Source organism: Ochotona princeps, chromosome 17 (assembly GCF_030435755.1).
Source record: "Ochotona princeps isolate mOchPri1 chromosome 17, mOchPri1.hap1, whole genome shotgun sequence".
NCBI classification, from domain to species: Eukaryota; Metazoa; Chordata; class Mammalia; order Lagomorpha; family Ochotonidae; genus Ochotona; species Ochotona princeps.
In genome coordinates, this window is record NC_080848.1 from 33,602,764 (window position 1) to 33,627,412 (window position 24,649).

A 24,649-nucleotide genomic window follows, 5' to 3' on the forward strand; every position below is an offset into this window, starting at 1 on the left:
TTTAAAATAGCCTAAATTAAAATTACTGTGACATGGATCACACAAGACCAAAATGATAAAATTTAAGATTTTTCACTTCAGTTTTTAAGACACAGCTTAATGTGGGTCATCCCAGAGCCCCAAGGGAACATGCCTGCTGAAGTTGTACTCTCACGCATGTCTCCCTGGCTCCAGCAAATCTAGGAAGACAGGACAGAAAAGCATCTTTGGTCCAGCTGCACACTCCCGGGTCCAAGGTGGCCTTTCAATGCCCAAAATAGAATGGGTAGAGTCCACTTCCTGCCAGCTGGAAGTGTGACCCCTTGGGCTGCTAACTGCGAAAGGATGCAGTTCATGAGACATTTGTGTTTGTTGTCGTTAAATGAAATCCCATGCATTGAAGCTGCAGAGGAGGCGGGGACCATAGTTGGAAAATCCTACACGTGATGGCTGGGATCAGACTCCAAAAACCAATGCCCGAGTTTAAAAGGAAGCACAAGCTTTTCTCATTCATACTATCACTTTTATTTTCTCCTTGCTTAAATCTGACTCCAAGAAACTGGTTAGTTGGCACTGCCTTTGGAATTGTCCATTTGGTAAGCTGGGACTGTGAGATTCCCCCACTCACGTGACCCCAGCAGCCACAGGTGTTGTTCCTTTCCTGCTCCACACCAGTGCGAACCATGGCAGCAAAGTCAGTTTAAAGTGGAAAAGCATTGCGAAGATAGAATGTGACGTAGGCTTCCATGTTGCTCTCTTCTTCTCTAACTGAAAAACCAGCAGTCAGAAGCTAACGCCCAGGTGGCCTACCCACTCCTTTGTCCCAGCCTCCCAGCCCCAGGGCCCTGTGCTCTGCCCCTGGGGCTGAGAGGAATCCATTTCCCTCAAATTCTGTTGTCCTGGCATCTGCAGGAAAAGCACTTGAAGAGCCTCAAACACACCAGCTGAATGTTCCCAGATTTTACATCACTGCACATGCAATAGACTGCCCGTGCCGTGGTTTTTCCTCTGCTTTCAGAGAGTTGGAAATGTTTGTTTCAGGAGGTGCATTTTGAAGTTGCTTCCTTGCTAGGCTTTGGAGCAAGCACTGTGTGCCGGATCAAAAAAATGTAACCGTGGCCAGCTGTGCTCCTTAGGTGAGCAGAAGCTTGGCTTTCAACGCAGCATGATAAAACAACATTTTCCATAAGCTACAAGTATGCCCTTTGTGACTCTCTGCTTATGGACCAAATCTCAAATGTAATTAAGACTGAAAAAGCACCTCAAATGGAAACAGCACACATGCTCACTCTGGGAGGCGGTCCCCAGGCCGGCGTTTCTCAGGCCCCTGCTGTAGGCCTGGGCGGTTGTGCCAAGGCTTAGATTTCACAAATGGCCATTGGCCACAGCTATATGGCCTTAGCCAGCTGGGTTTCATTTTTCTAAAAGACAAGATGTGTGTGTGTGTGTGTGTGTGAGAGAGAGAGAGAGAGAAGGGGGGGAGAGAGAGAGAGAGAGAGCGTGAGCACGAGCGAGTGTCAGTCAGGTTTTCATTCTCCAGACTGGCTGGGCAGGAACAGACAAGATGACACCTGTTGTCCCCAATGACTGAAGCAAGACAGCTGGGCCTGTGAGACCAGACAAGGCTCGGCTCCCTCATTTCATTTCTTGTTGCAGCCTCCAGCTGCTTTCTCGGCACCAAAGGATGCGCCTGTGTCTCAGCGGGCGGGGCAGGGAGGAGAGGAAGGAGGGGATCTACTCAGTAATGGAAACAAACATCCGCCACAGCGAGAGTTAATATTAGCCAAGCACTTGTCAGAGGGTTGGGCACCAAAGAAACAACCTCTGCCCTCCTCAGCTGTTTCTGGGGCTTCATCCTGGGCAGATGGTTGCAGGGTTCGCCAACAGCTTCTGGAGATTTCTGCGTCCCTCAGAGACTTAAACTCCCAGTCCGGGAGAGGATATCTGGCCCAGCGGTTGAGACACATGCCACATCAGTGCCAGGGTCTGCTTCCAGCTTGCTGCTAGTGCACACCCTAGAAGGCAGTGGATGAGGGCTCAGGTACTTGGGTCCTGTCACCCTCATGGGAGACCTGGACAGAGCTCGGGGCTCCTGGCTTCGGTTTGGCCCAACTGTTGCGGACAAATGGGGAAAGAACTGGAAGATACTCTTTCACTTTCTTGTTTTGGGGTGAGATTTTTGGTTGGTTTTGTGTAAGATTTATTTATTTGGGGCCCAGGACAGTAGCCTAGTGACTAAAGTGCTTGCTTTGCATGCACCGGGATCCAATATGGGCACCAGTTCTAATCCTGGCAACCCCGCTTCCCATCCAGCTCCCTGCTTGTGGTCTGGGAAAGTCGAGGATGGCCCAAGGCCTTGGGATCCTGCACCCATGTGGGAGATCCTGGAAGAGGCTCCTGGCTTCAAATCAGCTCAGCTCCAACTGTTGTGGCCACTTGGGGAGCGAATCAGTGGACAGAAGATCTTCCTGTCTCTCCTCCTCTCTGTATATCTGACTTTCCAATAAAAATAAATAAAATATTTTTTAAAAAAGATTTATTTCTTTGGAGGGTAACATTACAGAGAGAAGATACAGAAAGAGGTCTTCCATCTACTGTTTAGCTCCCCGGTGGCCACAATGGCCGTGGCTCAGGCTGGCCAGAGCCAGAGCCAGGAGCTTTCATCTGGGTCTCCCACATGGTGCAAGGGCCCACGCACTTGGGGCATTTTCTGCTGCTTTCCCAGGTGCTAGATCAGAAACTGTAGCAGCCAAGACTCGAACCAGTGTCCACATAGGATGCTAGTGCCACAGGTTACAGCTTTACCCACCACACCACAGCACCAGCCCCTTTCAAACTAAAACAAACTTCATGCAGAACACACCTCCCTGAGAAACAGAAGCCTCGCTCTGTTCACATCCGCCCTCCTGCTGCCTTGTTCAGGGATGTGCTTTAAAAAAAATTTTTTTTCCCCTAGCTATAGATGTCACTGTGCCCTGTTCATTGGGAAATTTTAGAAAACAGAAAAATCAAAAGAAAAAAACTGGATGTAATCTGAAATTTTGCCGTGCGGAAATTGTTATGAGCCCCATGTTAATGTGTCAGTATAGCTATAATGGAAAAATAAGTTCCACAGCATGAGTTTCCCATTCATATAGAAACTTGATACCTTCATGTAAAAACTCTGCATTGGCCCTCGTGATGGCTCCTGATTTTTTCCTTGTAATTTCTGCTACAGTGTGCATCCTTGCAGTAGAAGTATCTGCTGCACTCTGGACTCGGCTGAGTGGACAGGACTGCGGCTGCGGGGCGGGGAGCAGGATGCTGTAGCCAGCGTGGCAGGCTAGCCACAGAGACCCCCAGAGTTTGGGTTTTTTTCCAGAGTGCAGTGAGGAGCTAAAAGCAGGCTTCAGGCCAGAGGCAAGACTAGTCACTAAGGTGTGTTTCCACAAGGGGGCTGTGGGCAGTATGGTTTCTGTGACACACGGTGGAAGTCTAAATAGCGAAGTGTTAACAAGGAGGCAGGGAGGGATGGACTGAGAGGGGCTACCTCCAGGACATGGTGCTGGGTGGCCGGGGAGACTCTTGGTACCTACCGCTGGTGCTACTGAATTAACACCATGTGGAGCAGCTACAAACTTGTCCTGAGGTTCCAAAATAGACCACATCTGGTTGAGAGATAAAAGATGAGCATCCAAGAACAAGTCCCAAATGGGACACTTTCATCCTTTCAGTAACTCTCAGATCTCCATCCAGCAGAGTTCCAGACCTCAGCTTCAGTAGCCTCGGTCCGACACCCTGGCTGGGTGCCCGCTGGGGGTGCTATGCACCCAGCCACCAGACAGGACAGGTCGGAAGCCTGTGGCCCCTGCCGGTGGCAGGCCAACCATCACCTGATACGTCAGGGAGCGTCCTTCTCCTTGCCGGAAACAGAAGTCAGTGGTGGGACTCCCAGCAGCCACAGTGGAGTCAGGGCAGGCCATGTGCAGGCCTCTGGGGCTGCCCTCACCCCGTGGCACTGTGGGTAGGGGCCACCGTAGCCATTTGGTTGTGCTGACACTAGTGTTGAGGTGTGAATTTTTCCTGCTCAGTAAGCAGACGATATAAAACCTAATAACTGATGTTCCACATTCTAGAAGCTCAGATGTTGTGCCAACCCCCTTTCCCTACCTCTCAGCACTCCTGCCTGTGTAGATGTGTGGGGTTTACCGCCCTGTGCTGAGTGTGCTGGTCAGGTGTTGGAATAATCTAGCCCAACCTTTGTTGACTGCCCCTTGCTACAGCGTTCCTGGTTCTGCGTGCATGGGCCTTGTTTCTTGGATTCACTCAGAAGGTTGCTAATGCCTGAGCTACATTTAGAAAATTGGGAATTAATGTGGCCACAAATGCCAAGCTGATACCTTTGTTTTCAGAAAAATCTCTCACCTCCATAGAGCCTATTCCCAGCAAGACCCCATCAGGTTTTTTGTTGTTGTTGTTGTTTTGTTTTGTTTTTTTAATTTTTTATTTTTTAAGTTCAGATACACAAAGAGGAGGAGAGACAGAGAGGAAGATCTTCCATCTGCTGATTCACTCCCCAAGTGACCACAATGGCTGGTGCTGTGCCGATCTGAAGCTAGGAGCCAGGAGCCTCTTTCAGGTCTCCCACGTGGGTGCAGGGTCTCAAGGCTTTGGGCCGTCCTCGACTGCTTTCCCAGGCCACAAGCAGGGAGCTGGATGGGAAGTGGAACTGCCAGGATTAGAATTGGTGTCCATATGGGATCCTGGCATTAGAACTGGCCCCCATATGGGATCCCAGTGTGCGTTCAAGGCGAGGACTTTAGCTGCTAGGCCACCACGCTGGGCCCTGACCCCATCAGGTTTTACGTGGAGTTGCAGAGTAGGCTCCCCACACAGATAGCACTCCCTCAGCTGAGGTGAACTGCATCCTGTGAGGACTTGCAAGGCTGCAGGACCAGGTCCTGGCTTCCCCCACAGGCTCTTTCTCCAATACACCCGTTGGCCATCTCTTGTCCCACCTTTGATAACTCCTAGCCCGAGGCAGCTTAGGTGTTTTCCCAGGTTAACCTAAGGTGAAAGAAAACTTTCTACTCTGAGGGTAGGAATTCCAAGAAAAGTCTCCAGCCCAGTTTGGATCCCCTACCCTCAGAACAGGCCTGGGTGTCCAGGAGTGGCTGGCCCAGGGCACACTTGTCCTTCAGTGAGCAGCCCCACCCAGCGTGGGATGGAGGAGGGTCAGTTCCCTGAAGGGAGAGGAGGCAGAGAACTAGAAGTGGTCAGACTCGCTGCTCATCATACCCAATTCCAAGATGTTTGTCTCCTGAATGAGATGGTCCATCTTGTCCCGGGATGTGCTCATGAGTGACAGGGAGAGGATCCTATTCTTGGAATTAGAATCACACTTGGTCTGTATGTTTTGTTCCACCCTCAGCAGTGTGATGTTTTCATGTGTTTCCAAGTGCTACATACTATGTCGTATATTGAGATGCAGTTATTAGAGATTTAGGATTGCCTTCACGTCCATTACCTCATTTAACTCTGGCTATGTGGACCCATTCGTTATGTCACTAACCCCATTTCACAGATGGACAAGAGGCCTAGGGAGGTTCTGTAACTTCCCAGGGGCCCAGATGCAGAGTAGCCGAGGGGCTGAGCCTTGGCAGACTTGGCCTTGCCTGTTCTTTGGCTCGCCACCTTTGCTGCCTGTTCTCTATGGTGGTCTGTTTTATATGCCTAGCCTGCTCTGGACAGTTGAAACTGTTGTGCCTACCACAGCTGCTAAGCCACCCAAAGCCTCTCTAGCGCTGTAGACCTTCAGAAGGTGCCACCCTGGGTGATGCTGTCAAGCTGCAAAGGAAGGCGCTTCAGGCACGGGGGCTGACGTGTGGGTCCAGCAGGCACCTTTGAGGCAGGGAAGGCCATAGTGCCCCATGTTAGCTTCCAGGGCAGGACATCCTCAGATGGGGCTCCCCCCGACACTAAAATCCCACAGGTCCAGATGTGGGATAGGCTTGTGGCAAGACAGTAGAGAAGCCTACACTCAAATCATGCACTCCATGCACTATGGGAAGCAAACGATGGCTCAACCTTCTGAGTCACCCAGTCCACCCCCGTGGCCGTCCGCTTGTTAAGCAGAGTTGAAACAGTGATGGTGGAGGGCTAAGAGAGACAGACAGGGAAAGGCACAAGAGAGCCCAGCGGTGGCAATGTGTGTGACAGCTGACTATTGCCCTGGGTGGAAATTCCTATCTGCTGACAGCAGATGGCTGGGGACAGGGAGGAGCACCAGCCAGCCCTGACCACGTGCAGCCACAGGCCACGTCTCCACTGTGAGTGGTTGTCCTGCAGGGAGATGGAAACCAGTGCCATGGGGCCGGGGGGGGGGGGGGGAGTTGTCCTGGCTGCAAGGAAACCTCAGGCTGACTACCCCAGCCGTGCCTTGAAACTCCACAGCCTGGCAGAAACATCACGACAAGATGGGACATGGAGGTGAAGGCTCACCAGCCCCTGGCACCTGCCCAGCCGCAGTCTTTCTGACTTGGTCATCCTGGACACAGAGGCCCGCAGGATGCAGTGACACCCCAGTCACATACAGGCACAACTAAAAGTTTGTTTCGTAAACTCAGAACTGACAGAAGACTCAGATGCCCTTGTAATCAATTAAAACAGAAGGATTGGAGAGGTAATTTGAAGAACTGTAAATGTAGTAAAGTTTAAAAAGCATAAAGGAGGAAGAGGAAAAGGAGCAATACAGGACAGACCTACTGTGTGCCAGGCCTGAAGAGGGGGCACAACAGTGGACAAAACGCAGACCTTGCCTAGGAGCCCACAGAGCAGGGGACAGCCCGCTGGATCTGGGGGATCGGGAAAGGCACCCAGAAATGATGCCAAGGTTCAGAAACAGCACAGAGAAGCCAGGCTGGGAGAGGCCTAGAGCCTGGGCAGGCAGCAGCAGTACAGGATGGGTGCACACTGGGGAAGCAGGCGCCCCCTGGCTGGAAAGCCGCCGGGCATGTGCAAGGGAGAAGGGACAGGCCCATGCACTCAGGGGCAAGGCGGCCCGCACCTGTTTGTCCTGGCCCGAAGGAGCTGGTCCATGTTAGCTGCCTCTCTGAAGATGGCTCCAGACAGGATGGCATACTCTTTGGCCTCTCTCCATCTGAGAGGCTCCTTGGGTGCCAGTCAGGGGCAGGGCCTGAGGAGACTGCCAGGGACTGCTCATTGTCTCTGCCCTAAACCTGGTTGTTTCTGGGGCCCAGGCAGGTGGGTCCCCAGGGTTCTGGAGGAGATGTTCAGATGCACAGCCCTGGTGCCCCACCTTGTACCCCCGCGGGAAACATTCCTGAGATCACGCATAGGTTTAGGAGTCACCTGACGAGATATGTCGAGTGATACTGATCAGAGCCCAGCAGCTGCCGGCACAGCTGCACGCTATGTGGCCACAGCGTCTCAACAGTCAGTGAGGCTAAAAATACCCAGGAACGGGACACTCTTCCGGTAGGGTCTTTCAGGAAGCCTTAGGGGAGGGTCCCATGGGGGACCACAGGAATGTCCCCCATGGTGGGAGACAAACCTGCAGGCGCCTGCAGTGCCCCACTCCTGTTACTCACTAGAACCTGCTGAAACTCACTTGACTTATGGGGAAAAGCACCTTGGGCCCTGAACTCTTGCTCAACCAGACCTCCCCAAGGACCACAAAAGTTACCCAGAAGTAAGAACGAGTGACTTCACCGTTTCTGTCTGCAGCCCTCGCCTGTGACGCGGCCCTGCCTTTAGCTGTGAAACCACGTCCGGGACTTTCTCAGCCGGGGGCAGAAGGAAGCATGCTTCAACACAGAGGCAAAGGGTGCGGGAAGTCCAGAAAGGTGGCCACAGAGAGAGCTAGCAAAGCTTTCTCCTGCGGGGGGAAGGCAGTGGCAATTTGGGGATTTCCCCCCGTTTTTCTAGGAAGCAGGACCAACCTGGCCCCTGGTGGTAGCAGCTCCTGCTGGAGCCTGCCACACCTGCATTCCAGGCCCGGAGCAGAGGTTATTGGCTGTGCTAATGCTGTGGGGCAGGGACAGAGGCTTAGAGAGGCCCTGGGGCAGCTGGGATTTACCTCTGCTGCTGCAACTGTCTTCCTCATCTGTGCTTCCTGTCTGGGGGCTTCTGGGCTTCTAATTTGCATCCTGTGCCTTTGCTTTCGGTGGAGATTCCCACTGTGACCCCTTCCTTCCTCCCCTGAGTGAGTTGAATGAATGAATGCCAAACTGGCAGACTGTGAGCTGGGGGCAAGTTTCACTTCCTCGCGCAGCCAGCCACCTAGGTGCTCGGCAGTGTGTGCCCGCTCAGCCCGGGAGGCACTTGTTCGGTTCTAACTAGGTCCCCGTACTTTCTCCTGTCTGAGAGGCCCTGGGTGGGAGCACTGCTCCTGCCCGAGGCTCACCCAGTTGTCCCCCCCACCAGGCCCTCCCCGACCCCCTGTGCACCACTTCCTGGCTTCCTAACAAGGCCCTCCAGGCCTGGTCCCACTGGAACCGTGGAGCAGCCTTCTTGCGGACCCCCGTGGGGGAAGTGACTCTGGCTCAAGCACAGGTCTCGCACTGAGCCGCCAGAGACAGGGTTAGACTGGTGCTGATAAGATGGGAGCAGGGACGGCGCACAGGGTGACAGCCACGGGGACAGTTTGGTGCCTTGAACACCTTTCATTTCTCCTCTCATCACCAAAGGACACATATACCTTAACTGACACGATAATCTGGAATTTCACAGAAGCAGGGTGACTGGAACAGGCAGGCTGGCCGGGGACATGGGGCCCAGAAGTCACCAGGAGCTGAACATCAACAAACTCATGTCCAACCAGACTTTCACAGTTTCCAATTAGTGCTTCTGCAGCTGTACTTAGATGCTCACAATTCTGACAACACAGCAGGAGCTGAAGTCTCCCGTTCCCCAGCCTGTTTTGATTGATTTGATTGGTTGGTTTGGAAAGCAGAAAGAGGAAGGAGAGAGGTTTCTTTCACTCACAGGCTCACCCCATCTGGGGTCAAGCAGGCTGAAGACCCAGGAAGCCAGGAGCTCACTCCCCAGCACCTGAGCCAGCAGGCCACCTCCAGGCAGGTCACAGAGAGCCAGGCAGAGACGTGCCCTGTTCTGTAACCTGCCTGTTCAGTTGGCCCATGGCTCTCATCAGACAGAGGGTACCTCCCCTCCCCCACACCCGTATGTACACACACACACACACACACGGAGGCATGCCTGGGCCTGCTGGTGGCTATTTTAGGTGTGTTTCCAAGGTGTAGGTCGGTTGTCATGGTTTACAAAGAAACTTCTCCATGGTGGGGATGCAAGGATCCTGGAGTGGGCAGCTGAGCGAGGTTCAGGTCTTCCTGCTCTAGGGTCCTGAGGCAAGAGAGGGCCTCCAGGCCCCAAGGTTTGAGCTGGGTTCCTGCTGAAGACCAACCTGGGGGCAGGTTCTCCTTGGAGGCCCGCTCCAGAAATCCCAGCTGCCATCCTGGAGGGTCTGACAGCTCTGTGAGCCCAGGGGCATGGCGTGTCCTCCTAGGCTCTGCTGCACAAGGGGGCCTGGGTCCCACCTGGTTAGCAGCTCTGGCCTCACACTGCCCATTCATCCTCCACACTCACAGACAGGGTGAACTTGGTCCATCCTCCAGAAAGTGGTAAGGTTTGAATCCTGCTCAGACATTCTAAGTAGCTGCAGTGAGAGCTCTTTGAAGAGAACGGTTTTCCCCCTCCCCAGGGAGACTGCAAGGGCTCCCAGACAGCAAGGCAGTGCCAGGGACACTGGGAATGCATGCAGCGTGTCTGAACAGGAGCCAAGGCTCTGGTTAGGACATGGCCCTGCAGTCAGACCCCCTAGAGCCAGCTCTCCACCAGCCTTCCCGATGCTACTTGGTCCCCAGCACACCTCCTCACTGCCTTGCTAAGCTACAGGCTGCTGCCCCAGAGATGTATAGGTGCATGTTCCTGTTCCAACTGAGCTCTCAGCCGAGCTGTCCGAGCCTTCCTCACGGTCTGGAGCCAGTCTCCCTGGCCCTGGGTTTCACATGGTTGCGGGACCAGGCTTTGGCCTCCCTGGGTGTGACGGTGCTGCTTTCCCAGGTCCCTCCCTGTTCACACAGAGACATAGTTTCAGATGAGGCCGGGCCTTGAGCATAGAAGGTTGTTGCTTGGATGGATTCTCTGGTGTTGGAATTAAGTGGGAAGTCAGCCTGTCTTGGGCATCTGCGTGCCTAGCCCTTTCACCTTCTTTCCTTGTAATTGCTTCTGAGTAACACACATCCCTGCTCGGGGGGAAATAAAATAGCCTAGCTGTGCTTCGCACACATCTTCCCTTTCTCAGTGCTGGCATCTCTGGTCATACACCTTTGATTAACCCAAATCCCTATTCCCGGTCATCAACCGCTGGAATGTGCCGTCAGTACACACGCATATGCACACAGGGCGGGTGGGAAGGGGCACCTAGCCTACAAGGATCAGGGCCGGCCCTAGCACGGTGGGCATGTGTGTGCCGCTGCGCGGGGTGCATCCCCAGGCAGGGACACACGGAGGCCTGCGTTGCCATGGCAACGGCGCGTGGCAGAGCTAAAAGCGGCAACCCCCGCCCGGGCCACCCCCGCCTCAGCCCACCCCAGGCACAGTCTCTTTGTCTCCACCAGGTTTCTCCCCCGATGCCCACCCCCATGCTCTCCAGCTCCAGCTCCAGGCAGCAGATGCCAGCCCCTGAGGGCACCCCAAAGATCACTGGTTAGGCTTAGCGACCTTACTGCCTCTACTGACACCAGATTTTAAAGGTGGGGAGGTTAATGCTTGAAGCGTCTAGCAGGGATCTGTCTGCCTTCCCCTGGCCATCTGCCCCACCCACATCCCCAGGGGAGCTGGAAGTTGATTAAGGCCCCATTGGGGAGCATGAAAAAATCCCCTATAGATCTTTCCTCTTTTCCTCCCCTTGGCAGGGATCTGGTGTCACATGGCAAGATTTAGAGCAGAGAGGCAGCCAGGAGGAGAAAGGAGGGTATAGTTAGAGGAGTTGTGAGTTCCACTCCCCTCATTCTGGGCCTGGCTTGCTCCATCTTTCCTGGAGCCGAGGCCATGATTGCTGACCGCACGGGCTTCCGGGAGCCCATGCACTCCTGCACTTCCTGCCCAGGTAGGCTCACGCACCCCAGGTCCGCATGTCCGCAGCTTCTGGGAGATGGGTAGTCATGTCAGCTGGTGCCCAAGGGGTACCATGCCACTGGGGACTTCACCCCAGGATCACCCAAGGGCAGCTAAGGGCAGCGACCCCTGAGGTCACAGCGGCCGATGGTCCAGCTGCCCTACACAGGAGAGCAGGTTGAGGCTGCACTGTTCAAATATCCACAGAAACAGAACAGAGTACTTAATGACAGTTATGAACAATTTCTTATACACTGTCCAACACACACTTAAACATTTGGTTTCACAGTATATTTTGTAACTATCTTTTGTATGTTCTGCTAGCCGTGCCTAATATTTAAACACTGAAACAGATCAATAGCTGGGAACCTGGGGCCGTTTTTGCCATTGTCATGAGCCAGTAGAGCTCTAGTATTTTTAATTTGTCTCATTTTTAAAAAAGATTTATTTATTTGAAAGGCAGAGTTATAAAGGGAGAGAGGAAGAGACAGAGATGTCCAACCAGTGGTCGACACCCCAAATGTCTACACTAACCATGGCTGGGTCAGGCCAAAACCAGGGACCCACTTGCTTGGGCCATCTTCTGCTGTCTCCCAGGCACATTAGCAGGGAGCTGGATGGGAAGCGGAGCAGTTAGGAGTCAAACCAGGGTGAGATTCTGGCATCACAGGCATTGTCTTAACATGCTGCAGCTCAACCCCAGGCCTCTTCTAGTGTCTTCATGCTTCCATTAGCTGTCTTGGTCCCATTACTGCCTAAGAAATAAAAGGTATGTCTTAAGATGGCTAAAAGGCTAGGGTTAGGGGCCTGCGTTATGGTGCCTCCACTTTCAGTTCAATTTCCTTCTAATGCACACCGGGGAGGCAGCAGATGATGGCCCATGTCCTTGGGCCTCTGCCGCCCACATGGGAGGACAGAATGGGGTTCCTAGCTTCTGGTTTCAGCTTGGTCCAGCCCTAGCAGAGGCAAGTATTTGGTAAGTGAACCAGCAGATGGAGGGTCTCCCTCTGTCACTGTGTCTTGCAAATAAAGCAGAGTAGTTCTAAGAAACAGCTCTCTTGGCCCTGAGAGCCTCCAGCTCCCCACACGTGACGGTCATGGAGAATGAATAGATCATCAGGGCACATGCCTGGGCAGCAGCGACCTCAGTATTACTCAGGGTGTGTGACTTCCAGCCCCCAAGGAAGAATGCATTTGGTGTCATTGTTTTCCTGATAATGAACGGAGCCCAGTAACTCGAAGTCCCCATCAGGATGGCTGAATCATTTGAGGCTACAAGTTAGTTCTTCAGGCAGAAAGCAGTGGTGGTGGGGTTTTACTGAATTACTTTCCAGTAGATTCGTTTATGACCTACTCCGTCTATTTTGTTATGATGTTTCTAATTGATAGAATATGAACAGGAATGCAGTGGGGGCAGGGGTGGGAGTGGTCAGGGGAAGTGTCCCCGTGCACTCACACCAGCCAGATCTCCGGAGAATGTGACTCGCTCACTTTGAAGGCAGCAGGGACAGCAAGCTGAGTGGTAGATTGCTGCACACGCCCTTCTAGGTAACCCTGCAGTCAGATGCCAGTGACACTGTAAGAACACACGGCAGGGAGCTGTGACCCTTACTGCCCATCAGGGTACCGGGTGGATCGGCCTGGTAGAAGTGAGGCGGCAAGAAGCTGCACAGGGACACTTCACGTTTAACTCTCCCAGGAGGCCTGGGAAGAGCGAAGAAGGTTGCTGATGGGTTCTTAAGTCAGTGATCATGGAGAAACTGGGGAGAGTCCCATGGCCGGCTAGCAGCACACGCGTGTGGCAGGAGAGAACCCACAGGTTCCTTCCCAGCCAGCCAGCTCCAAGCAGAATCTAAACGACCCACTTTCAGGGACTTGAAATAACAAATGAGAGTGTGGTCAGCTGGCCCCAAGACCCCATGGGGCTTTGATGAGTCTCCCAGCAGCAGCGTGGTGCATGGCCTCCGTATGTGGGCGCTCTGAGCAAGCAAGCCTGGGCCACTGCCCCGGCTCCTCTCTCATTACAGGGCCAGAAATAGATGTCCCATCCCAGAAAGAGCAAAATAAGGCTGCATGGAATTGCTCATGTGTTAGAATATTGTTCTGCTCTGCCCGACATGATCACTGAATTCTCAGTTTTATAGAAGTGGCATTGAGTGAGAGCCTGAAAACGGATGTATTACGTACCCTCTGAAAATAGCCATGGCAGACTAAGGAATGCAGAGCTGTTAGCAAGTGTGCAGCCAGGGTGCGTCCGAGCAGGGTGTGGTGTGAGCAGGAGCATGGTCTGGAGCAAACGGGATGCAGTGTAGACCCTCTATTCTCAAACCAGCAGTGGGAAGTAGGCAGTGTTTCTTCTCATCTCGGGGTGCTAGGGTTGGTTTCCAAGATTCTTGTTTCTGGGTTTTTGTTGTTATTGTTGTTTGTTTTCTTGTTTCTGTTTTAACCTCAGAAAATTGCCCTCAGAACAAAACCCCCCAGTTATCAGTAACCTAGTCACAGTTTCTTCAGCCTGGGTCCCAGGGGCCTGGGTGGGCTAGAAGGCTTAAGGACAAGAAGGTCAGAGATTAAAAAGAATGTGGTTGGGGACTGGCATCATAGCACAGTGGGGTAAGCCACCACCTACCTGGATGCCAGTTGAAGTCCTGGCTGTTACAGTTCTGATCCAACTCATTGCTGATACACCTGGAAAGGCAGCAGCAAATGGCCCAAGTAGTTGGGCACCTGCACCCACATGGGAGACCCAAGTAGAGTTCTGGCCTCCTGGCTTTGAGGTGGCCCAGGCCAAGCCATTGCAGCCATTTAAGGATGAACCAGTGGGTGGAAGGTGTCTCTTTAACCATAATAATAATAATGTCATCAGCCCACAAGAAGAAAGCTTAAATCATATTTAAAGATACCGAAGAACAAGTTCAAGGGCCTCCTGAACTTGGCAGTCCCTTCTACCAATACAGTCCAAGAAGGTGGTACATGTGGTACCTTAAAGAGGCCTTGAATGGGAGGGCAGGGGTGGCCCCTGGCCTCCAGGAACATCTGTTCAACCCAAGGCCCTCCATCCCAGAAGTGCTTTAGCAAAGGGTACTGTGTTGTGTTGTGTTGTGTTGTGTTGTTACTGCAGCCCCTGCACTAACCACTGCACAGGTGTACCTTCTTTCATCTCACCAGCTTGTGTTTTAAAATGGAGAGTTGTGTTTTATTTGCTTGGTTCACTCCCCAGACGTACATAACAGGCAGGGCTGGGCCAGGGGAAGCCCACTCTCCCACAGGGTTGGCAGGGACCACGTAGCACAGGCCTCCCAGGGTGCCCATTGGCAGGAAGCTAGAAGCAGAAGTAGAGCTGGGACTCCGACCTGTGCCCTTTGCCCTGGGCTGCGGGCACCGTAATCGCCACACCAGAACTCTCTGAAAGTTCTCAGCAGTTCCAGGTAGGGAAAGGGGGAAGTAAACTCCAACCAGAGTCCCAGAGCTGACTTCGCAGCCCCGTCTAGCCACTCTCGCTGTAGGCATCACGTGTTGTACTCCTACTGTGGCCTCTTGACTATGCAGCATTCCCAGAAACCCACAGAGCTGTCTGTCGGCTGGAGTCTCCGACTCCCAGATGCCGTCTGAGCGGACCAGAGTACTCCCGCTCTCCAGGCTTAGCCACAGTGTACCGTGCTCACAGCTCCGGCAACTATTCGGCAAGTCCTAATTTTCCGATTGCCTGAGTGAACACCATTGAGTGGCAAGTCAGAAATCTTAAATACAGGAGGGAAGAGTTGCCGGGCATGGCAACCCCAGGTACCGCAGGACAGGTAGGCTGAGCACTGTCCTTGCTGTTCCATGTGGAACCTGTTCCTTCTGGGCTTACTCGCTCAGTGTAGTGCAGCTCCACTCCCAGTAATGTGAACTGACTGCCAAGATAGGGTCTGTGACCTTTCTCACCCAAGGGCACCTCAAAACATTCAGAGAACTGAAATAATTTATTTTGTTGCAGAAAATGCTCAAGTCTGTGTGCAGGCTTTCCACAGTGCACAGGGACATGAACTTTGTGCACCAAAGGAAGGGAGGGAGGGAGGGAAGGAAGGACAGACGGACGGACGGACGGACCCTGACTGCTCACCTGCAGGGCATCTCTTGGTCTGAGCTGCAGCAGATTGGCTGTTCCAGGGGTCAGCAAAGGGGAAAGCCTGCGGGTGCTGGGTTTTACTGAGAAGCACTTGTATCCCCACCCAGCAGTGCTTGGAAGGTTTTTTATAGTGTGGCCTGCCAGCCCGCAGCAGGACCTCAGCCCTTGGCCCTGTGGGCTGAGCGCAAGCCCACCTTCTGCCTACTCAGGCGTTGCTCTTTAAGCCCCACCAGGATCTCAGAGTGCAGCTCCATGCTGGGTGCTGCAGGAGCTCCACATGAACTCCCGGTTCAGCCTGGGGCAGGTATCCACCCTGCAGCTCCTGAAAGCCCACAGGGTGGCGGGGTGATGCCTGAAGAACTGTACACAGGGGCAGGGAGTGGTGGGGGCAGGATCTCCATGGAAGTGGAGTGACCAGGCAAGAGGCCATGGCAGTACACAGGCACAGTGCTGGGGCTGACAGCCATCTCCTCTCCACAGCAGGGTGCTCAGAGCAGCAAGAGGGGGCTCCAGCTGGCCTGCAGAAAGAGTGAGGAACAAGTGATACTGGTGGGAGTCTGGGGGTATAGAAGGTGGGGATCCAGACCAGGAAGGGCCCACATATCCTGCAGACTCTGTACCACCCCCTCCTGGGTCCAGGCTGTGGGAGAGGCAGGCGCTGGCTCAGGTGCAGTCACAGTGCATGCTGGTCCAGACAGCCCCAAGCCGTGACCAGCTGGTAACCGAGAGAGCACTTCTGTTTCCCAGACAGAAAGGGTTTTGCCCCATCCCTTTCCAACTACCAACAGAACAGGAAGTGCAGCACCACCAACCTGGGCACCCACAGGAAGGCCAGACAGTGTCCGCCACCCTGCCCAAAGCAGAAGTGGCATTTCATGCAGCAGAGTCTGAAAGAGGTGCCCTCTCTGGTTTGCTGACCGTCACCATCAGCAGAGGAACCTGCTTCAGGGAAGTGAAGCGCTGGGAGGGAGGGAGAGCCACAGGCACTCAGGGAGGCCGCCCTGTGACTTGGGTCATTCAGGAAGCTCCAGGGACAGCGGCTGCCTGGCACTAGGCCCGGCTCTCCCCACCATGTAACGCAGGTAGCTGCTTGGCTGAGCTCCCACAGTGCCTCCACCCCTGCCCCTGCACTTGTTGGGGCCTGGGTCAGCCCCCAGCAGAGGGAACACCAGGCGTGCCTCGGACAAGAGCAAGAGGCCCTGCCTGGCCCGCATCTCCATCTACTCGTCCCGCAAGCTGCCTGGAGCCCCAGGGCCTGGGACGGAAGGACGGGCGTCCTGGGTCCATCCAGCTCCTGGACTGCCTCAACCCCCATCGAGCAGGAGACAGAGGGAAAGGGGGTCTGGGAGGAAGGCCTGGGGCAGAGGAAACAGACCCCGAGTCTGCTGGGTCACAGAGTTGAGCAGGAGTTCGAGAGGAAGCACCCTGCACACAGCTATTCCTGTGTGGGTCCCTGGAGACAGCGCACATCACAGGGAGACCCCAGGCAGGCCTCCATCCTGAAGGTCTGTTTGCTCTTAAAAATGAGGAAGGAACTCAGCTCTACAGAGAACCAAGCCTACGTGAAGCGCAGGAATCAAGGGCCGAGCCCAGCCTTTGAGGCCCAAGCAGTCTCACACTGCTGTTGAAATCTTGGTTGAACTTGGAGTAACACACAAGTTACCACATCCAGTGCATGCGCAATGCCGTGCAACCCACGCCTCCCAGGAAGCAGCCTGTCCCAGCCAGTCTACAGAAACAGGGCCCTTTGCAGCTGCCTGTCTTCAGCCTGACACCACCAAGCTCGTCACGTTGAGGGGCTGCTGCTCAACTGCTTTTTCCTGCTAATACTCCACTGAGCAGGTGGCCCATGCTCTGTGCCTCCTCCTCCCCCTGTGGGTGTTTGGGCTGGATTCTACAGATAGTGCTGCCACATATATTCATATATGAGTTCTGAGGGAATGCCTGCTCCATTGCCCCTGGGTACTGCCCGGCCATCCCGTGTGCACCTTCTCAGGGGACCGCCACATGCAACCCAGGTAATGCTTACCATGCTGTCTGCCAGTGGCAGGCAGGATGCCAATGGCACGGTGGGGCATAGTTGAGCATGACTCTTCACACCCTGTCCTGCCCGAGCCAGGAGCCAGGCCAGGGCTCCTGTGCAGACTATGGCTCAAGGTGGCCCTGCGGAGTTGTCTGTCCCAGCTTAGCAGCAGGCCTCCTCCTGGGCCTCCAGCCACCAACCCCTCGGAATGAATGTGTCCCAGGAGGATGTGGCCCATCATGCCTGTCACCTTCCTCACCTCTCACAGCTGGCACAGTTCACCCTGCGGGGCAAGGACCACAGGCCAAGCACGTGAGCCGTGGCCTGCACGGCCACACCCCTGGGCCACCCACCAGCACCTGCAGAGGCTCCTGCATACACACACCCAGGAATGCGCATTCTAACAGAGCAGGCCAGTGCAAATGGCCTGGATGCTGAGCAGGTGTGGAAAAGTAAAGACAGAGCTGGAGGGCCCAGCACGGTAGCCTAATGGGTAAAGTCCTCACCTTGCATGTGCTGGGATCCCAAATGGGCGCCGGTTCTAATCCCGGCAGCCCTGGACTTCCCATCCAGCTCCCTGCTTGTGGCCTGGAAAAGCAGTCAAGGACGGCCCAAAGCCTTGGGACCCTGCACCCGCGTGGGAGACCTGGAAGAGGCTCCTGGCCCTTGGCTTCGGATCAGCTCAGCTCCCACAGTTGCAGCCACCTGGGGAGTGAATCATCGGACGGAAGATCTTCCTCTCTGTCTCTCCTCCTCTCTGTACATCTGACTTTCCAATAAAGATGAAATAAATATTAAAAAAAAAAAAAGTTGGAATCCAGCATCCAGGCAGTGGGGACCCACAGGAGCAACACACATGGGTTTTCCCTAAGTGTTAAGATGTGCCAGGGATGGCTCTCTTCCTGACCCGCCCAGCACGCCCGGCCCCATCACTCAGTGTGCCCTAGCACGCTGTGGCTGTGGGCCCAGTAGCTAAGCCATAGTTAGGACGCCTGCATCTCCTATCAGAATACTCAGGCTCTGGCCATGGCCCCACTGCTGCCATGCACCTTGGGAGACACTGGGCAGGGACTCAGTATGTGGGCCCCTGCCACCCATGTGGAAGACCCAGACTGAGTCTAACTCCTGGCTCTGGCCTATCCCTGCCCCAGCCATTGAAGGCGTTGGGAAGTGAACCAGCAGATGGGAAAGAAGTCCTGCTCGCTTGCTTGTACATGCTCTAAGTAAAAACAAGCAGGTGTCAGGAGGCTTCGCAGGGGAGACGACAAACACGAGAAACCGTGGGGGTCAGGCCTGGTTCGGTGCCTGGGGAAGGCCTCGCTGTTGGGCAGGTGGAGCTGTCCGCTCAGGGTCATCACATGCACAGCTCTGAGGGACCCACAGAGGTCTGAGTGACTTGGAGAGGCTCTTGAAGCAAGCGGGCAGGGTCCTAAGGAGCCCCCAGCCCCTCCAGCCCTGTGGCCCCGGCTCCTACACTAAGACCCCAAAGCAGACAACCCGGGCAAGGCGGGGAGCTGCGCTCGGCACCACCCCTTCCTGTCTGAGCCATCCCGGCCTGGTTGTCTGGTGCAGGGGGAGGTGGGAGGCATGTTTGCCACAGACCAAACTCTGTTGCAGGCAAGGGGCAGGCCCTGAAACTGCCCCATACTGGCCCCTCTCCCCAGGAACCCCAGAGATGGGGAGAGCAGAGGGGGCTCCTGCAGTTCAGTGGGGCAGGGGGGCAGAGAGCTACACAGCTAAGCAGCCACACTGGCTCTGCTCGTCCATCTGCTGGCAGCTCCGCCCACAGCTGGTACCCACTCAGAACAGGGGGTGGGGACTGGGGAGCAGTGGTTCTCCCTGACTTCTCCTGCCACCTTAGGGGCTCCCTCTCACGCACTGCCAGCCCAGCCCGGGTGCCTCCCCACATCCCGGCTGCTGAGAGCACACTGGACACTGCAGAGCCAAGCAAGCAGGAGCCAGGGCAGGGCCTCTGCTGACACGGAGGGCACTGGGCAGGAGGCTGGAGCCAGGTGGGAGCCACGGCTGTGTAGCACGAGGAGCTGGCTGACCCCGTTGGCCCATGCTCTGTCTTCAAGCTGATCTTGAATGTGGCTACACAGGGCCTGCCCTCCAAGACCCTAGTCGCCAGGCCATCATGGCGGGAGGCCCGGGGAAGGGCAGGGATGCAGAGGCCTGGGGCGGGGGTGGGCTGTGGCTGACAGGGAGGCTGCTGAGCTCAGGGGCTCTCGTTCTGGGCCAGCACAGGCCGTGCAGGAACCTCACACCGGGCCACACATCCAGCCCGCAGGGACAGAAGGGGCCTGAGTCACTGCCTCTGATAGGCTCTGCTATTTTTATGTTCAAGTCTGCTTAAAAATAGCCGGCAAAGCCAAGGTTTTAGCTGCAGCTGACAAGACACTAAGTGCTATCCAGCACTTATGGCCATAGCTGATACCCCTGGTCTCGTCCCGCATCCACATCCACTTCCTGCCTCTAAACAGAGCGGCCAGGAGGGCAGCTCTGAGGGGTGTGCCTTGGGCAGGTGGTCAAACACAGCCCCCTACTCCAGATCCCAGCACAGACACCTGCCTGCAGCTGGGGAGCTGCCTAGGCATCAGAGACCTTGTGTCCTGCAGGCCGGCCAGTGCTTAGAAAGTCACATACACACACACACACGCACACACACACACTACATCCACCTACAGCACATCAACACCACAGCCACACCATAAACACATACACACTGCACACATACAAGCATACCACCCCTCCTGGCCGGACAGTAGCTCAGCAGTGCAGCCCTCACTCTTCATAACCTTATCCACTGAGCCCAGGAAGGACCTGCCCTGAGCCCAGGGCTGCCCAGGGCCCAGCGGGCACCCAGGCAACAGGCTTGTCTCCCTCCCACCACCCCCCAAGAGCCAGGCCCACAGAGCAGCAGCGTGGAACTGCAGGCAGTGAGCAAGCTTCACAGCGTTTAAAACCAGCAGCAGGTCCCAGAGCACACACTGCTCGGTGCCACGTGGCGAGCCACTGAGGGGCCTTCTATTCCTGCTTGGCAGGTAGTGTGCAGCCAGGCCGGCCCACGCAGGCTGTCCAGGGACACGTGGCACCCCCCCACGGGCAGACCATGAGCTCCCCGGGCGCTGCAGCTGAGTCACAGCGCCAGGCTGCAGGAGGAGCCTGCAGAGGGCCCAGGACCTGAGGCGGTGGGGAAACTAAGGCAGACCTGCTTCTGATGGGTGGACACTGACAGGCAGGGCTGGCTAGCGGGAACCCAGAGAATGGGCAGGAGGAAGGGGCTTTCTAGACAGTAACAACTGACAGGTCAGGGCCATGCAAACTCAGGGCTCCCCACCCTGTGCCCACCTTCTGGGAACGCTGCCCACTGACCTGTCTCCTGCCCCCCATGTTTGTGTTTCTTGCAGCGAGAAGCGTCACCTTCAAGTGAACGTCACTAACCCAGTACAGTGCAGCCTGCACGGGAAGAAGTGCACCGTGTCCGTGGAGACACGGCTCAACCAGCCCGAGCCCGACTTCACCAAGAACCGCTCGGGCTTCATCCTCAGTGTGCCCGGCAACTGACTGCTTCAGCCAGCCGAAGCCTGGCCTGGGAGAGCACGGCCGGCCACCCCAGGAGCAGGCGGCCACTCTCGGCACCTGGGTCCCTGTCTAATTGCTACCTCCCCGCTAATGCCTGCTAGAAATCAGCTTGCGAGGGTCCACGCGGGGTCAGGGGCCTCCTCCGCCCATCAGGACTTGCAGCTTCCTGCTTTGGTCTTGTCTTCTGTCTCCACTTTGCACAACAACCTCTCAGTACACCGAAGACCCCAGTGCCCTGCTGCAGGCCACAGCTCCCCCTTGGAGACAGCTGCTGGTGGGAAGGTGGCCCATGCCCAGCCGGGTCACATCAGCACGACTGGGCCAAGGGTGGCTCAGGACACGGTGAGCAGCTCTCCCCCCTCCCATGAGCTCCACCTGCCATCTCTCCTTTCCCAAGGTGATCACCAAATTCCCACACAGGGGAGCGCTTCCCAGAGCTCCCCCTCTGCACCCCAGCAGCCAGTGGACACCCCCAGGGACATGTGTCCACTTGCAGAGCCCACCGAGCCTGAACTGGGACAGGCGCCTACCACCAGGACCCTGTCTGGGTAGAGGAGCAGGAGCAAGCCCAAGAGCCACCCTCCCCACACCGCAGCCTGCAGCCCTCCCTCCAGCCATCCTCTCGGGGGCGCTGCAGGGGCCGGAACCCACCCACCAGGGAGCTGTGCCCAGGAATCACAGCAAGTGGAGCAACAGAAAGCGCGGGGTCTTGGCACTGCAGGCCAGGCCAGGACGCCCCCTCCCCATGCCCTGCATGCACCCCGCCAGCACCTGGGACCCAAGGCCCTCACACCAGGAGTGCCACTGTCTTGCCAGTTTCTGCCCAACAAAATAACTGCATCTGGAGCACCTTCCTCCCCAAGCCCCAGGCCTAGAAGGGGCGCAGCCCAGCACTCCTACCACGAGCCTTGAAAACCCCAGGTTGGGAGCACAGACCTTTGCCATCACGGCAGAGCGGCGGGGCTGCTGCCTGGCAGAGCAGCAGAAGACAGCCCAGTGCTTGGACCCCTGCACTTCCACATGGGAGACCCGGATGGAGTTCCAGGCTGCAGGCTGCACCCAGCCCCAGCTGTTGTGACTACTGGAGGAGTGAACCAGCAGAGAATGCTCTCTAATAAAATAATCCACTGGGGCAGGGCGGGGTGGGGTGGGGAGGGGAAACGGGACCAGCAGGGGTGTCGCAGCGATGTGTTCAAATGTTATTCACCATGTGCTATGGATGCTGCCCCCACCTGACCCCAGCAGAGCCCACCAAGTGCCCGCCCACAGCCTCCCGTGCCTTGCCCAGGCCTGAGCGGTCACCAGGCTGACCCAGAGTGGCTCCAGCAAGCCTGGTCTAGGTGCCTACCCCACCACGGCTCCCCAGGGCTGGCGTTCATTTGCACTGTGTGCAAACTACAGCAAAGCCAGCCACACAGTCCACCCGGCGCCTGGCCCAGCACAGCCACGTTCCCAGCTCTGCCAAGCACAGTCCGCCCAGGCTGGCGCCCTGACCGGAGCCCCACCTCCCTGGCCACTTCTCGCCTCACTTTCCGCCAACCCCATGCAGCCAGCCCTGTACCGAAGGCACCCCAGAACAGATCATGCCAAATAAGTTACCTGGCAGAGGCCAGAGAGGACCCTGCACCTGGACCTTCCCAAGACCAGGGGGGTGCCGCTGTCCACAAGCACTTTTTTTTCCCCTTTTTGATGTCCTTACAAAAGGCTTGGGAGTTGAGGGCGTGCTCACAGCAAAGGGAAAAGGGAGAAGACCGGTGATTGTATGCAATGAAGTGTTTCTCTTGATTGTTTCGTGCATACATTCCTGTTTTCCATTAAATTAACTATTTCTAAAGCATATGTTGATTTACTGTCCAGAGCAATAAAGCATTAAATCTTATTTTTAAAGGTGTTCTGCCTATATGTCACTGCAAACTGTCATCATGACATTTTTCACTTACATAAACGAAAACCCTCATCCCAGCGGAGGGAGGGAGAATGAAGCACAAATAATGCAAAATCAAAGATAACAAACAGGTCCAATGGGGGAAGGGGACCGGGCCCTGTGCCAGGCCCCCTGTCCCACACCCAGGGCCGGGCACAACTTCCTGGGCACAGGCACCTCCCTCCCATGAAAGGAAAGGGAGCTGGCAGCAGCTGGCTGCACACAAGAGCAGCAGGACCCCCAGGGCCCCACAGCCTCTGGGGGCTTCCTGGTCAGCCATGAGGGCCAGGAAAGAGAAGCAGGGCAGTTTCTACCACTCATAGCAAGAAGGGCGAGTGGTCCCGTCGCTGGGCTAACAGCTGGGAACCACAGCCCAGCACAGACGGACCTTCTAGAGCCCAGGCAGCTATAGGCCGCAGGGCACAGGAGGCACAGAGGGCGCCCACAGCCCTGGGGAACCACAGGCAAGAGGACCCAGCACCTCAGGGAGGCTTATCTGGGAGCCCCAGGGCTGGATTTCTTGGGGAACCTCCCCCCTCAAACACACAGGGCCACACCCAGCAGGGTTGGGCCATAGGGCCCAGGGCCTAGGGCCTGCCAGCCCCCGCCTGACCGTTGGGAGGCTGAAGGCACCATGCTGCCCCCTCCACCAGGGCGGCCCTGGGGGAGACCTGCCCCACCCCCCCACTGCTTCCCTAATCACCTTAGCGTGTTAAGCCCTTTCCCCCAGCTCTGCCCCCCTGCCATCCCCGAAGACACAAATCCAATCACAGGCTCGGCCCAGGAATCAACCTGCCCACCAGCGAGACCCGCAGAAAGAGGCTGAGTTATGGACGGTCGGTGCGTTTTATTGAATCAGCACAGTACAAAAATAAATAAAAATAAGGGAAGGGGAATTAAGTTACAGCCACACTGAGCCTCATGACTGATTATAAACCACACACACTCACAAACACACGACACATACATACGGAATGAGACGAATATAAATTAATACTAACAATACCCACAGCTTGGTCAAAGAATAGCTACAGAAGAAATTGCACTAAAAAATCAACATATATCACGCATGTGTAATTAGCAGTTTCAAATATACAGCTATGAATAGTTCCAAGTGGGGAAAAAATGGCACGTTCTCTTCTCATTGCAAGTTGAACAAGTGCTGGAACAAAACTAAATTCTAATAACTGCAAGGAAAGAATATATCAACCCTTCAGGTTTACAAGAAAAAAAGAGGAAAAACCAAATCCGGAACTATTACTCCTGCGGCTTGTTCTGTGCATGGGTGTAATTTTCACAGCCATCTGTTCTAAGATTATTTTTCTTAAGACACAAAATGCTCCTGGTTTGCATGCACAATATCACTGTAAAAGCAACAATTAAAGAATCGGGTTTTTGTACGTCAGTTTGTTTTTTTCCATTGTTCTAAAAGTAGTCTTCATAGCAGCATGTCAGTTGAGTCCATTGCTTGCACACTCAGGTGGACCAGTTGTTCCTTGACACAACACTGAGAACCAAGGAAGGTGAGTGAGGTTGCAGTGCATCACACATCAACGAGCTGGAGCCGCTTCCACTGTGCCCAAACGTGCCCCTCCTCCAGGAAAACCATGAACAGAGAGAAGGAAACAGAATCGAGACCCTGTGGGCTGCACCCTCACCACACATTTCCAAGTCCATTCCGCCAGCTGAATGCATGACCCCCGACAGGCGGAGACAAGCTCTGCAGGCAGGCAGGGGGTGCACACCTGTGCCGTCAGCCAGCCAAGGGGCCCTTCCAGCTCCATCTGCAGGCCCAGGAACAGCCACTAGCCTGGGTGAGTGGCTTCTGGCCCCAGGCTCCAGCCAGCAAGTCCTCAGCTTCACAGCTTTCTCTTTTTCACAGGAATTCAGTAGT

The 24,649-nt window shown here is 55.3% G+C and overlaps 1 protein-coding gene across 1 annotated transcript in view; it reads left to right on the forward strand.

The window, feature by feature from the left end:
• MYO1D (myosin ID) overlaps positions 1 to 21,978 on the forward strand; it is a 310,619-nt gene extending 288,641 nt beyond the window's left edge. Inside the window, exon 22 of the mRNA XM_004593874.3 lies at positions 20,657 to 21,978. Within this exon, the coding sequence (XP_004593931.2) occupies positions 20,657 to 20,813 (157 nt within the window). The 3' untranslated portion in view covers positions 20,814 to 21,978. The remainder of the gene's footprint in view (positions 1 to 20,656) is intronic.
• Positions 21,979 to 24,649: the final 2,671 nt, after the last annotated feature.